We start from the raw sequence: 15,619 nt of genomic DNA on the forward strand, positions 1-15,619 counted from the left end.
ACAGATTTGAACACAATGCCTAGTGCACCATGAGCACTCTACACGAATTGCTGTAGACAGCTCACGTTTCCTCCTTTCCATGCCTTGGATGACCTCTTCTCAAGGTGATCGCCCACTAACCATTTTGACATCAAACCTACTAAACTGAACTGCTCTTCATCTTTCAAGCATCATCTGCTAGATCAAGTCTTTCTCCAACATCTTCAGAAGGTATTTTCCTTCTTTTCTTCTCTATTTTTTGCCATATGGATCAAGCTGCTATGAAAGTATGCTCTATTAAATGTGTTTGCATACATGTCTTTATCACTCAACGATGAGCTTCTAGAATGAAGAGCTAATTCGATCTCCCAACATTTGAGTATCCAGAAAAATGTTGACCTAAAAATTGTTACTGAAAACCACAAAAGTACCAGAAGAAAATTTAAGGAAATTTTAAAAAATAATACTTAGAATAAATAAGGACTTTATAGGTACCCCATGAAAATCAGAAATTATAAAAAAATTGATAAATTTGATTATTTAAAAAATTCTATATGGTTTATGGCAAAATGACTTTGAACAAAGTTACTATTAAATTGGAAAAATATATAACACATATGACAAATGATTCATATCCTTAATAAACAAACACTTGCAAATCAAAAAAATAAAAGGAGAAAAGCCTCAGTAGAAAAATGGGGGGAAACTAGCTATTCACACACACAAAAAGAAATACAAATGGTCAATAAGTATATGAAAAGATATTCAGCACTACTAGTACTAAATGAAAACAACAGTAAAATGTTTTAACCTAAGAAATTGGCAAGGGTTAAAAATATTGATAATAAGTTACACTGGTAGTTGTGTAAACTAAGGGTAATTTGGCTATGGTTTGCAAAATTTGAAACATTTCTACCCTTTGGCCCAGGAAATTTCTTTCAAAGAATTTATTCTGATCAAAAATTTGATCAGCTGAACACACATGCATGCACACACAGACACACACACTTACACGTACAAGAAAATAGTCAGTGCATTTTTGGGAACTGTTAATTAAAAATAGCTGCTATGGAGGCCAGCCCCGTGGCTAAGAGGTTAAGTTCGTGTGCTCTGCTTCCGCAGCCCAGGGTTTCACAGGTTCAGATCCTGGGCACTGACACAGCACCACTCATCAAGCCATGCTGAGGTGGCATCCCATGTAGCAGAACTAGAAGGACGTACAACTGGAATATACAACTATGTACTGGGGGTGGCAGTGGGAAGAAGAGGAATGAAAATAAAAACGATTGGCAACAGATATTAGCTCAGGGCCAACCTTTGAAAAAAAAATAGCCACTATGATGTTCAAACACTTATGATGTTTAAGGAATGATAAGTGGGAGAGCCTGGTACAAAATGTATTTAAGAATATGGAACTCTAGGTATATGGATGCATGGAAAAATATCTGGAAGGATACAGACCAAAAAGTGAACGGTGCTTACCTAAGCAAAAAGTTATCAATGACAATGGGAATTAATTTTCACTTTTTTTTGGCCTTTCTTTATTCTCTGAAATTTATATAGGAATAGGAAAAACAAACAGCAAAGCCTGTCACCCCCCTCCCTCCCTTTCAGAAGTTATTCACCTTGACTATCCTGTGATAACTTTATCTTAGAGAAGAGACACATTAATGCTACATTCTCATAACTTCTCATGACCTTACTGGAAGGTGAGAATGAAAATTCTAGGATAGAAATAATTCCTCAAGCTTTTTATTTTACTTATTTCTTAAGGCTTTGACTTCATATTGACAGTCAATGTGAGACAAGGGGACCTCAAAGGAAATGGAAAAAAAAAGTTTAAGGATGGCTGCACTTCTGTTAAAGGTTGTAAGGTCAATCTGATGATGACATTGGTCTCCCCATTGATTGGGGAGTTTATCAGACTGATCTAGCTGGACAGGCAAGTGGCCCTTTTCTCCCTCTCTGCTTTACAGCACACTCAATAGACAAGGACAAGCTTCCCTGAGAGAAGTGGCCTATTATTTTTTTCAAGGGTAAAGGCAGTACCTTCAGTCTTCAATCTTTTCAGTCTGAAAAGATTCCTCATGCTTCCTGAGGAACAAATGAAATCTCTTACCTGATTTAAACAAAAAAATCATTGCGTTAATCTGGTAGTGACATAAGCACAGGAAGACTGGTGAAAATTCTAACTATATTTGTGCTTAAGGAAAGCAATAAAAGTATGAGATAATTCTTTGTTGAGAGAAGTAATTTTTGCCAGATAACTCTTGGATTGTATTGCCTTAACTGGCAGCACAATAACTAGATTGTAACAAAAGTTCAACAAATATCTGTTGAACTGACAAGAGTACGTGAGTATATTAATTATGTAATTTGTGAAAGATAAAATCAAAGGGAGAAGATACGATAGTGGTATTGGTAGGAATAAAGGAGGATACTAAGCTATTAAACAGCAAAAAACAGGAAATTTGAAAAAAAGGAACATTTTGAGTTTTTACTTAGAAGTCTGATCCTCAATGATATTCAGTAATGGATCCTTGAAAAGAGTACAAGTCTCATGAATAATAGTGACCTAATCTCATACAAAAATGCTTTTTTTCCTGCTAGTCACACAACGTAAATAAAATGAAAGAGTACCATTGCTGATATTCAAAATACTTAACAATGGGTACAACACAGGCAGTTACAATCAGAAAGGACGTCTGACAACATATCAACAACACAGACATTGAATTTCAGCCCCGAATAGTATTTATCTATCTATTTGGCATGTACTCTAGTAAAAAAAAAATCCCCTACAAATACATATGCTTAATGTATTATATCCCATTTATGACTGGTGCCTTTTGGAATCACTTAAAATTCTTTAGCTGCACACTGCTGACAGATACAAAGAATTTATACAGCTAACTAGAAGAGATTCTCTTGATGGCTGGATATTTGCTAGCTGAATACTAGAAATCTGTCTCTGAATTCTGATTTTTGTTGTGGTGATATTCCTCATTTACCTTGAGGATTATGAGACAGCATAGCATTGATTATTAGTGTTTGATCTTGGCCAAGTGACATCCCTTTTGGCAGCTGGTTTGACCATTTTTACAAGAAGGGAGTTAACTTAGATTGAAAAATTACAAAAAGGCTTCATCTTGCTCTCGTCTCTGATGGACAGTGGCTAGATGAGGTGCTGTGTGAAGCACGTAAGGAGGATAATGAGGCTGTAGCCAGGGTCAGTGGGAAAGAGTGTCCTGGTTCATTAGCGATGTCTGCCATGGTCAAAGAATCGGCAGTACCAGTACATAAGTCGCCATCCCCGACTCGATTATCTCGAAAGTTCCTTCACGCTCTAAAATTCTATTTTTCTCTTAAAAAGAATTGTGACTTGAAATGGTTATTTCACTTTCCAAAGTACACAGTTTATAACTAAGGAGTATTATGGCTAATGATAGAACTGGCTCACTGCAAAGGCATCATACCATTGTATATACCGCTCTGTAATACTCTTACTCAGCGACAGAATTTCATGGCGCATCACAAATCGCTTTGTAAATTTGAGGACGCATCACCGGCTGCTGTTCTTGTTGCATAACCCGCACAGCCTGTGATTTGTCTCAGTGGACACCACTAGTATTTCCATGTGGTAGGCCTTTCCCTACACTTACAAGGAAATCAAAATCTGATGTGGTCATTTCAGACATTTTAAAAAGCAATTTCCAATAGTTTGAATGCTCATATATGTTCTGAAATGGTTAAATAAAAGAAAAATTTACAACTTCTATTAGCAGCTTCCATCATTGGGTTACTAGTAAATGAAAAACATGATCAATACTACATCAGAAAAGCTGAAAAATCCACATATATGAATGAGGATGCAACCCGTTCATCGTTTTATGGATGCGCAGTTCTCTGGAGAGCGTTCCTGAGTGCACGCTGATGGTCCTGAGTGGTGAGTTTTACATTTAGATAGCTGAGTTGGCTGAAAGACGTGTAATATCACAAGCAGCAGAGAGCTCCCTATTGACTATGCACTGAAGGAGATTCCTGCACAGTGTTCATTCCTGCAAGTGCATGAATTATTCTGCGTCCATGACATGTCCTAGAGTTACCCACGTTTCATGAGGGATAAGTCAAACACAAAAGTACACCGTAGTCTGTGTCCAGGAATATACCTTGTTCTTCATGCAAATGCAGCTTTTCTATTTACCTAATTTGCTGAGAATTACATAAAATACCCTGTGATTTATAATGTCTCATTACCAACCCCTTCCCTAGAAAATATGAACTCATAGTATACCTTTTCACCAAATAGATAAAGCCAACAAAACAACAATATAACATCCCGATTTACAAACAGAATAATTCTGGAAATTTGTTCTTACCTATAAAATAGGATAGGAGTATTGCCAGGAGCACTGAGACCCCTACAGCGCACAGGGCAGTACATTTCCAGCTACAGTACTTTGAAGATTTCTTGAATTTAAAAGCACTTCTTGATAGGGTGTTTCTAGGTAGTGGCCGAGTGGGCGGCGAATAAACAGAACCAGATGCCATTGTGTATCCTGGGGTTGCAGTACTGAACAGTGGCGTTGTCCCTGTTCCTGTTTTGAATAGGAAATGCCTGTGGAACGGGAGAATATCATTATAAGATGCAAATACGTTAAAAATGTGAGAGACAGAGACAGCTACGCATCAGTTCTCCTCTCCTTCTGTCTCTCTCTTTTAATCATTGACCTCATATAATTAAAAAAAATTAGAAATTAAGGAAATATTTGAACCAAAAAAACCCAACTCATAAAAATGACTCTGATGAAAGAGCCTGATTTGTCTTGTCTAGAGCAGTATTTATGCATACAAACGATCACTGTCCCTTTAAGTAGAGATCTTGAGAGACTACAAAGTTATTCTAATCATACCATTTCCAGTGCAAAACCATTTTGGAACTTCCCTTTGTGAATTGCCTTAAGAACATCTTCACATTCCACTTAAGAAAACAAATCTGACTACTTTGTCGTTACATGTGAACTTACTGCTATGTGAGAAGATATACTCATATAAACACAAGTATGCATGATCACGCTGGTGGTCTGCAGACTGACTTATCTTCTGGATGCCCATGGAAACATTCCAATCCTAGCCTGCTCCCCCACTAGTAAGTACCATCAAGCTTGGCCACAGGCAGCTGGTCAGTTCTCAAGGGATGCAAACTAATTTTATTTTTAGCTTCTGTCAAACACAACAGGAAGGCAAATCTGCTGGAGGGGAGAGAAAGGGAGGAATCACAGAACACTTTCTAAAATCAACCTAAACAAATGAAGGGGTCAGTGAAGCGGGTTTTAGATCAAATATAGAAAGATTTCCTAACAACTGAGCTGTACAACAGGGGAGCAAACTGCCTCTAAAGTTGTATGCTGTCTTACTTCCAAAATGTTTAAACAGAAACAATGATCAGATGACAAAACTATTGTCTTAGGAATTCTTCAGGAAAGATGGCTACTTTCAAGATTCCTATTAACAATAAAAGTCTCCAAATTTTAAAAAAAGGGCCATGTTTGTCATGGTTTACATTTCACACTATGTTGGCAATTTATAGTGTATTGAGTGTGTGTCTTAACATGTATGCTTATCCTTCTTAATAACACGTTCGATGAAATCAACAGAGGGTTCTCTCTCTTTCATATTCATGAAATTGTAGGAATCCTGGAATATTCCACCATGGTACAGTACAGTCTTTACACAAGACGATTTTAGATGGTACACAGCTGAATATTTTTAATTTTAACATTCAAGTAATTACTTTAATGTGCATTAGAAAATAGATTAATGTATCAAACAAGTTAAGGGTTGACAAGGACAGAACTTGGAAGCTAGACTGCTAAGGTTCAGGTCCTGCTTTACTACTTACTAGGTATGTGTGCTTGCGCACGTTCCTTAATCTCTCTCTGTGTTTTGGTTTCTTAATCTGTAAAATGGGGACAACAGTACTACCTACTTCGCAGGGCTTGTTATGAGACTTAAATGAGTTAGCATTTACTGTGAAGAGCTTGGAATATAGTAAGCACAACATAATGATAAATAAAAGAGGATCAAACTCATGATTTTATGTATACAATTGGTTAGGAAAGGCTAACCAGGTAGTTAAGTTACAAAGAGTCCACTTACAGAGAATTACTGTGAACAATAATGTAGCTCGTGTACAGACACGGAAAAGTCATGAAAGTCTGCCTAACAGAGGGATACGGGAAAGAATTCTGGATGAGAAATCAGAAGATCTGGGTTTGAGTTCCTGGTCTATCATTTCCTAGTTATGTGATCCTAGGAAGCCTCAGGTTTTTGTTTTATTTTTTAGTTTTTCATCAACAAAATGGAGCTAACGATTTACTTATCACACAGGGTTGTAAACCAGTTAATGTATCTAAAAACGCTTTGTTGACCACGAAATTAGAACAGATGCAAATGATAAGCTACTACTTCTATCAATTATACTAGCAAGTGATTGTGAATCCCTTTTTCCCCATACAACTACTTTATAAAGCAAATTTCAACATTTAGAGTCTGAATTAAGTGGTATGTTGGAAGCAGCATTTTTAGTGCCAATTACCATATTCAACTCAGCATGGTGACGAAGAATGTGAGCTCTGGAACCCGACTGTCTGGTTCAAATCCAGACGTCACCTATAATTAGTGGGATGATGTTTGGTAAGTTACTCAGATTTTCTGTGTCTTGGTTAATCATCTGTAAGATGGGAATAATAAAACCTATTATATATATAATATATATATATATAGTCATTTTACGAGGATTAAATGAAGTAACATATATGATGTGTTTATATTAGCATCCAACACAAGCTAAATGCTCAATAATGCATTAGGTATTTTTCTTCCCAAATTCATTTATTGGAATCTATATTCCAAAAGACCAAAAATTGTCATCTGAAGACTTTAAAATCCCAATTCAAAATGTAATACCCTCAAAACCGGTGCACACAAGGGGCTGGCCCCATGACCGAGTGGCTAAGTTCGTGCGCTTTGCTTTGATGGCCCAGGGTTTTGCCAGTTCAGATCCTGGGTGCGGACCTAGCACCACTCATCAAGCCATGCTGAGGCGGCATCCCACTTGCCACAACTAGAAGGACCCACAAGTGAAATATACAACTATGTACCGGAGTGCTTTGGGGAGAAGAAGAAAAAACAAAATTAATAAAATCTTAAAAAAAAAACCCAATGCATACAAAACGAATTGGCTGGTTTACAAATTTGATATTGGCGATCCACACACTGGCATGTACTCTGGATGAGAAAATGGACTGTATCCTGTCAAGGAGAAACCTGATCCTTGGGACGAGGTGCAGCAACCTTTTCCTATGAATGACCAGAGAGTGAATATTTTAGGCTTTTCTGGCCAGACCATCCCAACTCTGCTGTTATATCATGACAGCACCCATAAATGTTGAGCGTGACTGATTCAAATAAAACTTTATTTATGGACATAGAAATCTTAATTTCATATAATTTTCCCATGTCATGAAATATTCTTTTCACTTTTTTTGACCACTTAAAGATGTAAAAACCATTCTTAGCTCAAGATCACCACAAAAACAGGTGACAGGCTGGATTTGGCCTGTGAACTGCAGTTGACCCCCTGATCTAGATTTTTTAGGATTATACATGAAGAGTGAGCAAGAGGCTCACACGCATAGTGACAGAGTGTTCCCTCCACACCATCGGCAAGGATTAAAAAAAGCATTCGGAAGGATGCATATCCACTCCTCTTGGGGAAGATGAAGGGAAGGCTGGACAGACAGATGCACCTGGAGGAAGATCCTACTAAAGCCCCGGTCCCTCTGCTCTCCATCATATCATCAAGCTCAGTTCCTTCAAAGAGCTTATTACCATCAGTTCCTGTTTATTTGTTTACTTGTGTGGCAGGTCAAATTTTTTAAATACTATTTCAAGTGTGCTTTTTCTCCCTGAAAATTTTCCCCTTTCTGTCTTTGCTCCACCTCAACTCTCTCAATTCCAGCAGCTGTTTTATCTCATTGCCTCCAGGTGAGATGAGACAAGATGAGAAATCGAAATAGCCAGAGGGTCTTGCTGGTTTCCTAAAGCCCAGTCTACTGGATGAAATGGAGTGGACTGGGGTAGAACCATAATGTTTGGGAGAAATACAGTGTGAGATAAAAAGGAGTTTCCCTCCAGCCTAGGAGAATACCTTCAGCTGGGAGCAAGAAGAGAACCAGAGGGATGCTGATGAGAGCAGAGGATTCAATAGGTCCCAGAGAAAGAAGCCTGCCCTCTGCTTTGCAGGCAGCACCCCTGGGGAGGTGGCAAGTCTCCAGAGAAGTCTGAGGTGCTCTCTGCTACTTCCACGCCAAGCTTGAGGGTACTTGAAGGTATAGAAATAGCAGAGAGCTATGTGAAGAAGCTACACACACACAAACAAGCAGCATTTGAACAGCAACCAGTATGTAGGCCTATGGCCAACGACAGAGTCTCTTGCCTCAGTCTTAGGTACCATGAAGAACCTCTGAGGGAGAAGTAGAAACAGAAGATTTGGGATATAGCCAAAATGCTTGAAATAAATAGACTACAGGAGAAAAAGATTCCTCTTAGAGTAGAGAATTTTCTTATTAAAGGTTAGAAAGAGGGAGCTGGATGGGAATGGATGAGGGCAGAAGATTCACTGTGCCTCAGGGACAGAAGGCCTGTTCCTGGCTCCCCTGGTGGGGTGCTGGAGAATAGAGGCTACACAGTGTATCAGGGCACCTGAGAGCAGAGAAATCTGTGCCTTAAATCTCAGACAGAGACCTGCAGAAGTAAGAGGATCCCAAAGAGAAAGCTGATGCCTGGAGTGTCTAGGTGATGCAGTTAGAGACAGTCTCCCTAAGATTCCTGCGCCTCAGCGTCATCTGTAAGAAGCAGAATTACTTCTATGGCTTTGAGGGTAGCAGAGAAATGGTAGAGTATTCCACTGGACCCGAAGGGGCCACACACATAGAACTCAAGGCTCTCTCAGCAATAACACGGCAACTAACAGTGAACACACAGACAGCAGGAAAGCTCAGCATCAGGTGGAAAAGACTCAGGTGGAGAAGACTGCAGCCCAGGTGCTCCCTGCTGTGCTCACAGTATCATCATGAAGGGGGCGGAGGAGGAGAGGGAGAGACCCAAATGACCTGAGGAAAGTTCCTAGGAATGAGAGTTTCAAATAAAACACAGACAGAAATGTAAAAAAATAAAGTTATCTAGATACTAAGCTGATGGGTAAGAATGCTGTATCCACTGCATAAATTTATTGTCTGTCTTCTCCCATTGGAATGTAAACCCCATGAAATCTTATTCACCTCTAAGTATTTTCAGGACTTAGAAAGTTCCTGGCACACAGCAGTTGCTCAATAAATATTGCAAAATAAATGAAATGGTGACCATTGTGCCAACACGCAAATTGAGTCTCAGAGAAATTACGTACCTTGGACAAGGACCCATGGCTAACAAATAAATAAACTAGTAGAATAAAAATAAATAAATAAAAGTTGGAGGATATAGGGACCAAAATGAAAAGCATCCACAGAAAATGTGTTATAGCTTTGTTCAGAGTGGTTTGGGTCATTTCTCAATGGGAAATGGGATTTGAACCTGAGCCTATGGGACTCTAAAGATTACGATCTTAGCCTCGACACTAAAAACATGAACCTACTGTGTGCAAGACCATGAGCCAGACAACTGCCAACCTCAAATTAGACACATCTGGGGCTGGCCCGGTGGTACAGTTGTTAAGTGCGCACGTTCTGCTTCAGTGGCCCAGGGTTCACTTGTTTGGATCCCAGGTGCGGACACGGCACCGCTTGGCAAAGCAATGCTGTGGTAGGCATCCCACATATAGAGTAGAGGAAGATGGGCACGGATGTTAGCTCAGGGCCAGTCTTCCTCAGCAAAAAGAGGAGGATTGTCAGCAGATGTTAGCTCAGGGCTAATCTTCTTAACAAAACCCCAAAATTAGACACATCTGTGTCAATTTTCAAATCTGTGATATCAATACATGGTGTCCATCAGCTTTGGTCCTGCTGGCAAAGAACTCTCTTAAGAACTAGGCTTGAGGGGCCGGCTCCGTGGCCTAGTGGTTAAGTTCGTGTGCTCCGCTGCGGAGGCCCAGGGTTCGGATCCTGGGCACGGACATGGCACTGCTCGTCAGGCCATGTTGAGGTGGCGTCCCACATCCCACAACTAGAAGGAACTGCAACTAAGATGTACAACTGTGTACAGGGGGGGTTTGGGGAGATAAAGCAGAAAAAAAAAAGATTGGCAACAGTTGTTAGCCCAGGTGCCAATCTTTAAGAGGAAAAAAAAAAAAGAACTAGGCTTGAATTGCTATGAAATCATTCTTCTTAGAGCAAAAAGAAACTCTGACACATTGTTGAAAACAAAGATGTAATATTCAAAAATACATTATTTATCAATATTAGTGGAACTTAAGACCTCTTTACCTTGAAAGAGTTTCTATCTTATGTAATACACAAATTTACTTTTGTTGCTGCAAGAGAAAATAGAATTCAATTCTATTTTTTGGGCCCCGGACTTCAAATCTCAGAAGTACATTTCCCCTTCTTGTCTACATGACTACTCATTTCAGAGGGGCATCAAATTTGTGCCTCGGAGATATATGTGTATAATAAATACAAAAACATTATAAAACATTGAAAGAGAAGCCAAATCACCAGTGTACTATATTTTAAAATCACTGGTTTTCAATATTTTTAGATGGCTTTCTAATAAAAGTATAGAAAGAATTTGTAAAGATTGTTTAAATTGATGTATTTTGAAACCATTTACAAACAAATGGCGTCACTCATGTGAGAATGATTCCTTTAGGTAAAATTAGGCCTCAAAGTAGATGTGCTAAAACACACATGTAAAAACCTCTTAGACATTAACTAGAATAGCAGAAAAGGGCCATGTCAACATACTTTCTATAGAGAAGAACATCTGGTTTCTGATTTAGTAGGAATTTGTTAATTTTTAGGTTCAGACAGGATGCCTTCTTTCCAAAGGCAACGATGTCCTTTCCATTGCAACACAGAAAATATAAAACACTGACGAGTGTATACTGTGACTAATGTAATAGCTTTAAGCCCAGGACTTTGTTTTAACTGTTTCAAGTTCCAACACAATGATTAGTTTATGTCTAGAGTTCTACAAATATTTACTGAATCAACAGATAAATGAATATTTAAATTTAGCTATATGAAAAGTATACAACGTCTTTCTATATGAGAAAATTATTTAACACCTAATTCTCTCTAAGGCACATATTTCTGTGTCATTACAGTCTTTTCCCATCCTGTGACTCTTTGCCAGGTCATACAGCCTTGGGAATATGCTTCTCACGTACAAAAAAGTCTGCAAAAATTACTATCAAAAACATATGGTTTTGACCTGGCATCCACATGCGGTTTGTAGAATAAAGGCAGAAATTTTCTTTATTTCTCAGACCATATTTGGGAATGAAAAAAGTGAATCCTGTGAGAATATTCCCCATTGTATTCAGCAATAAAGCAGCAGAACCATCAGCGGCTTCTTTTTAACACAGAGGACACTGGCGCAGGCTGATTCAGTTCTGATGTTTCTAATGATGCCCTGCGTGATGCCTGCTTCCAGTTCCTCAGCTATCTGTGCCACCGTTTTCACTCTGGTGATGAACTAGAGAGGCACACTTGAAGAGAGACTATCAGACACCAAGACAAGGAAAATCAATTTCAAAGCCCAAAAGACAGCTGGTGCAGAAGGTCACTGAACACTAACAGTTGCTTTGTGGCTTTGGAATCTTGAGGGGGATTCTATTAACAACAACAACAACCGGACAAGAACTGTGGAACTGCCCTGCATCATTAACTGTAAGGCCAGGTAGCAACGGAAGCATAAATGGGAAGGATTACTCTCCATTAAGCACAATTAATAGTTGCTCGTTTTCCTTCTTAAGTTGAAAGATGTGTTTCTTTGTTGATCTGCCCTAAGACCAACCTTTTCATTGCTGCTTCCATCTTCTGTTCTAGCTTCTATTTCTAACCAATTCTGTGATGTGTCTTTCTCTGGGTCATGTCACAAATTTAAAATTAGTAGGGACAAAGACTGAATCTACTCATCTTTCTTGCTGTCCCCATTCCTGCCTTTTGGTCACTGTTAGCAACTCTATCTTTTAGGGCTCTCTAACTGACGGACATAGGGGTAATTTTCAATTACTCGTCTATCCTGCCTGCCCCTTCCTCCCACCCGCTGTTCAACTGTCATAGCATCTTGCATCTTTCCTTTACAGCATTTCTTTCTTTCTTCTTTTTTTTTTTTGCTCGGGTGCAGAAGGTCTTCTGAGTTCTTATACCTCAACTTCCTCTTTTTAATCTATTCTGTGGAGGCAGAGAAGAGGCAAAAGTAACATTCTCATTTCAAATTTTCTTCTACTCTCAGATGAAATGTCATGTTTTAAATACTGGACCCGTACAGCACACCGAATCACTTCTATATGTCCAGTCATCATTTTTACCTACTCTTATCTCAGGCCACTCACAATTGCTTCTCACAATTTGTTTTGCTTTTTCACTCCATCTCTTAGATTGTATGCTTTTTTCCTTAGTAACTTTGGGTTGATTTTGTCTTCCAAAATAATAACCACAAAACTTACTATCATAAGATTTTCAGTGGAGAAATAATCAGATTTTTTGAGTAAATTTAAATGTGCCTTTCTATATTATACCATATATAATATTAATATATCAGTGCTCATCGAAAAAGATCCTAACATCAAGTACAAAATTAAATAAGTTCTAATATATAATTAAATTATAAGCTTACAAGGGTCACCAGGAAACAAATCAGTTCATACTAATCTTTTGTTCAGGAGGTTAACAGAATCATGTTATTCTTCTCATATCAAGAACATGGTTTAATAAGTTGGAAATGATACAGACCAAAATGAAAAGCATCCCTGGAAAATGTGTTAGAGGATCATTCAAAGCGGTTTGAGTCATTTCCTCAATGGGACATTAAAATAGAAAATAGAGTTAAAAAGAAAGCGTGCAACCACTGAATGAAATTTTAATTAGATTAACTTCATAATTGGTTATCTTCATAGAAAATAGATTTTTTTCTTCCATGTTTTATACAGTGTTAAAAACCTTTTTAGAGAGTAACAAATAGAGCAAATGATTAGAATAAAACGTGTAGTAGCGTTCTGTTTCTGTCCCAAAGGTGCAGCTGGAGCCTTTTATTAGAGACAGACACCTGGAAAAATATTTCTATTGTATATAACCTATTATATCTTAATACAGCACAGGAAATGTTGATGCCTTCTTCCTCTTCTTATAGTCTCTATTGAACAAGAGAGTGATTTACATCAAACTAAGTGCGAACTGTTTGAATAAAACGTTTTGATGTCCTGCCTTCTACTTATGTTTCTAGGCAAATCAATGAAACATTTACCTAGACTATAGATTGCTTGATTCAAATTAGATGCTCTGATTTCAAAGACAATGCACCAATGAGAAGAAAGATTGCCTATACTTGGCAAAATTTACCACCTTTTCAGAATCTGAAGTTCTCACTTAAGAGCTAAGGAAAGTTTAAGCTACAGGTTCCTTTTCCTTCCGGCAAAATATAACTTCCTGGATTTAAGAGGCTTATTAAAGGTCTCACAAGATTTCCTCAACATCAAACGACTCTTCCAAAATGACATTTTCAGATCTAAAGCAAATGAATCCCACACTTATGGATTAAATTTACCTGGAAATATATGAAGGCTAAAATTAACTACTGAGTTCAAAATAGCTTTAGTCACTTGATGATGTCAAAACAATGGACAGTTTGCCTAAAATTCATTTAAGATAAAGTACTTCTTAAAAATTGTCAAAATATACAACATTTAATTACTATGTGTTATCTTCCTTCCATATTGCCCATTATCTATCTCATTTAATTATCTGTAGTCTGTAACTGAGAGTATATTTACTAAATCTGGAGGAATTAAAAGAGCCCAAAATATTTGTCAGTATATACTTGAAAGAAACGATATACCTGAAAGATGATACTAACTACTGTCCAAGCATTTGAACACTTAAAACCTGTGCTTCATTATCACAGTCTGTAGAATTTTCACTATCAAGCTCTGAATTTTAAATTCCAAAGCGAACTGGATTATCTACTAAAGGTGTATTTAGCAATGTGTTTATAACTGATTAAAAGGCTGAAAAGGCAGGTTATTTAAAGGATGTGTTTTAGAGAGTGACGCAAGGAAACAGAAAATTTCTGGCAGCTATTGAACAGAAAACGAAAGCAAGAAAGCCCATATAAAAAATTACCTGTTCTTACTCAAGCAAGGCTGGGTTCCTGTTTGTTTTCCTTACCTTTTAGCAACTGATTCTCAACAGATATCCAGAGACATCTAGTACAATTACTTACTGTACCTAGCTACTTGGAAAGAAATCTCCATCAGTCGAACATGATGGCCCTCAGAGCTCTGTAAGATTCCAGAACTAAGAGATTGCAGAGGCTGCTAAGAATTTTCAGGGATAAGCCCACCCACACTAGCATCTGCATAAGACTGCAAAAGGTATTCTGCAGTCACTTATCTTTCACATGAAAACAGTTCAACCAGACTAATTATGGAAGCACAGGTTTTGGTAGGGCCCCGTGAACTTATGTAGTTGAGGGTTAGGCCACCAATTTGAGCAGAAAGGTACTTAGAGACCATTCCATACATTAAAGCAATGGTTCTCAATCTTTAGCTTGCATCAGAGTCCCTCGGAGGGCTTGTTAAAACAGCATGCCGGAACCCCAGGAGAGGATGTTGCTGGTCCAGGGACCACACATTGAGAACCACTGCAGTAAGGTATCGGCATATTCGTTTCTTAGCTTCAGTTGAACTTCAGGACTCTCATTAAGTTTGTAGAGCAAATCAGAAAATCAATTCAAAAGACTCTTACTTCAAAGGTCACCGTTGGTAGCTCACATCAAGTAGCTAATTTAGAACAAATGGAATTTGTGCAATACCAGGCTCAATCCTTCTGACCTCAGGATCAGCTGGCTTAAACATTTTTCATTGTTTTATGTCATCTCACTCTTAATTTTTACTTCCAACATCTCCCTTTACTATTCATCCCTTTCAAATTCATCTATTTGTTAAAAAATTGGTTCCCTCATCCTTGCTAACCTCATTGCAATTTTTAAGCACAGTCACGTGCCTCATGATGACCTTTGGATTACGGATGGATGGCGTACAACAGTGGTCCCTGGTGGTCCCAGAAGATTAGTACCATATAGCCTAGGTGTGGAGTAGGCTATGCCATCTAGGTTTGTGTACGTACACGCCATGATGTCCACACAACGACAAAATCACCTTACGACGCATTTCTCAGAATGTGTCCCCATCCTCAGGTGATGCATGACTGTATCTGCCATGTATATTGGCCTTTACTTTACCTCTAAATGAGACAGCAGCTTCTGTTCTCTTTTGATCCTTTTCTGTTTCTGACAGTATCTGTATTTCCAGGTGCTGATAAAACTTTCACCAACATACTATCCTATTGCATAAGTACCTTCTTTACAAGGTTCTCTTTCCTTTTCTCTTTGAACTTAATACTTGGATTGGTGAATC

The 15,619-nt window shown here is 38.3% G+C and overlaps 1 protein-coding gene across 17 annotated transcripts in view; it reads right to left on the reverse strand.

Annotated features, from left to right (window-relative positions):
- The window catches only part of TENM3 (teneurin transmembrane protein 3), a 2,420,957-nt gene that overhangs the window by 152,082 nt on the left and 2,253,256 nt on the right, over positions 1-15,619 (reverse strand). For all 17 annotated transcript variants that reach the window (XM_070598205.1, XM_070598211.1, XM_070598209.1 and 14 more), the window contains one exon: positions 4,359-4,597. In XM_070598205.1, coding sequence (XP_070454306.1) covers positions 4,359-4,597 — 239 coding nt within the window. The remainder of the gene's footprint in view (positions 1-4,358; positions 4,598-15,619) is intronic.

The sequence above is a fragment of the Equus przewalskii genome, chromosome 28, assembly GCF_037783145.1.
Source record: "Equus przewalskii isolate Varuska chromosome 28, EquPr2, whole genome shotgun sequence".
In the NCBI taxonomy this organism is placed as follows: Eukaryota; Metazoa; Chordata; class Mammalia; order Perissodactyla; family Equidae; genus Equus; species Equus przewalskii.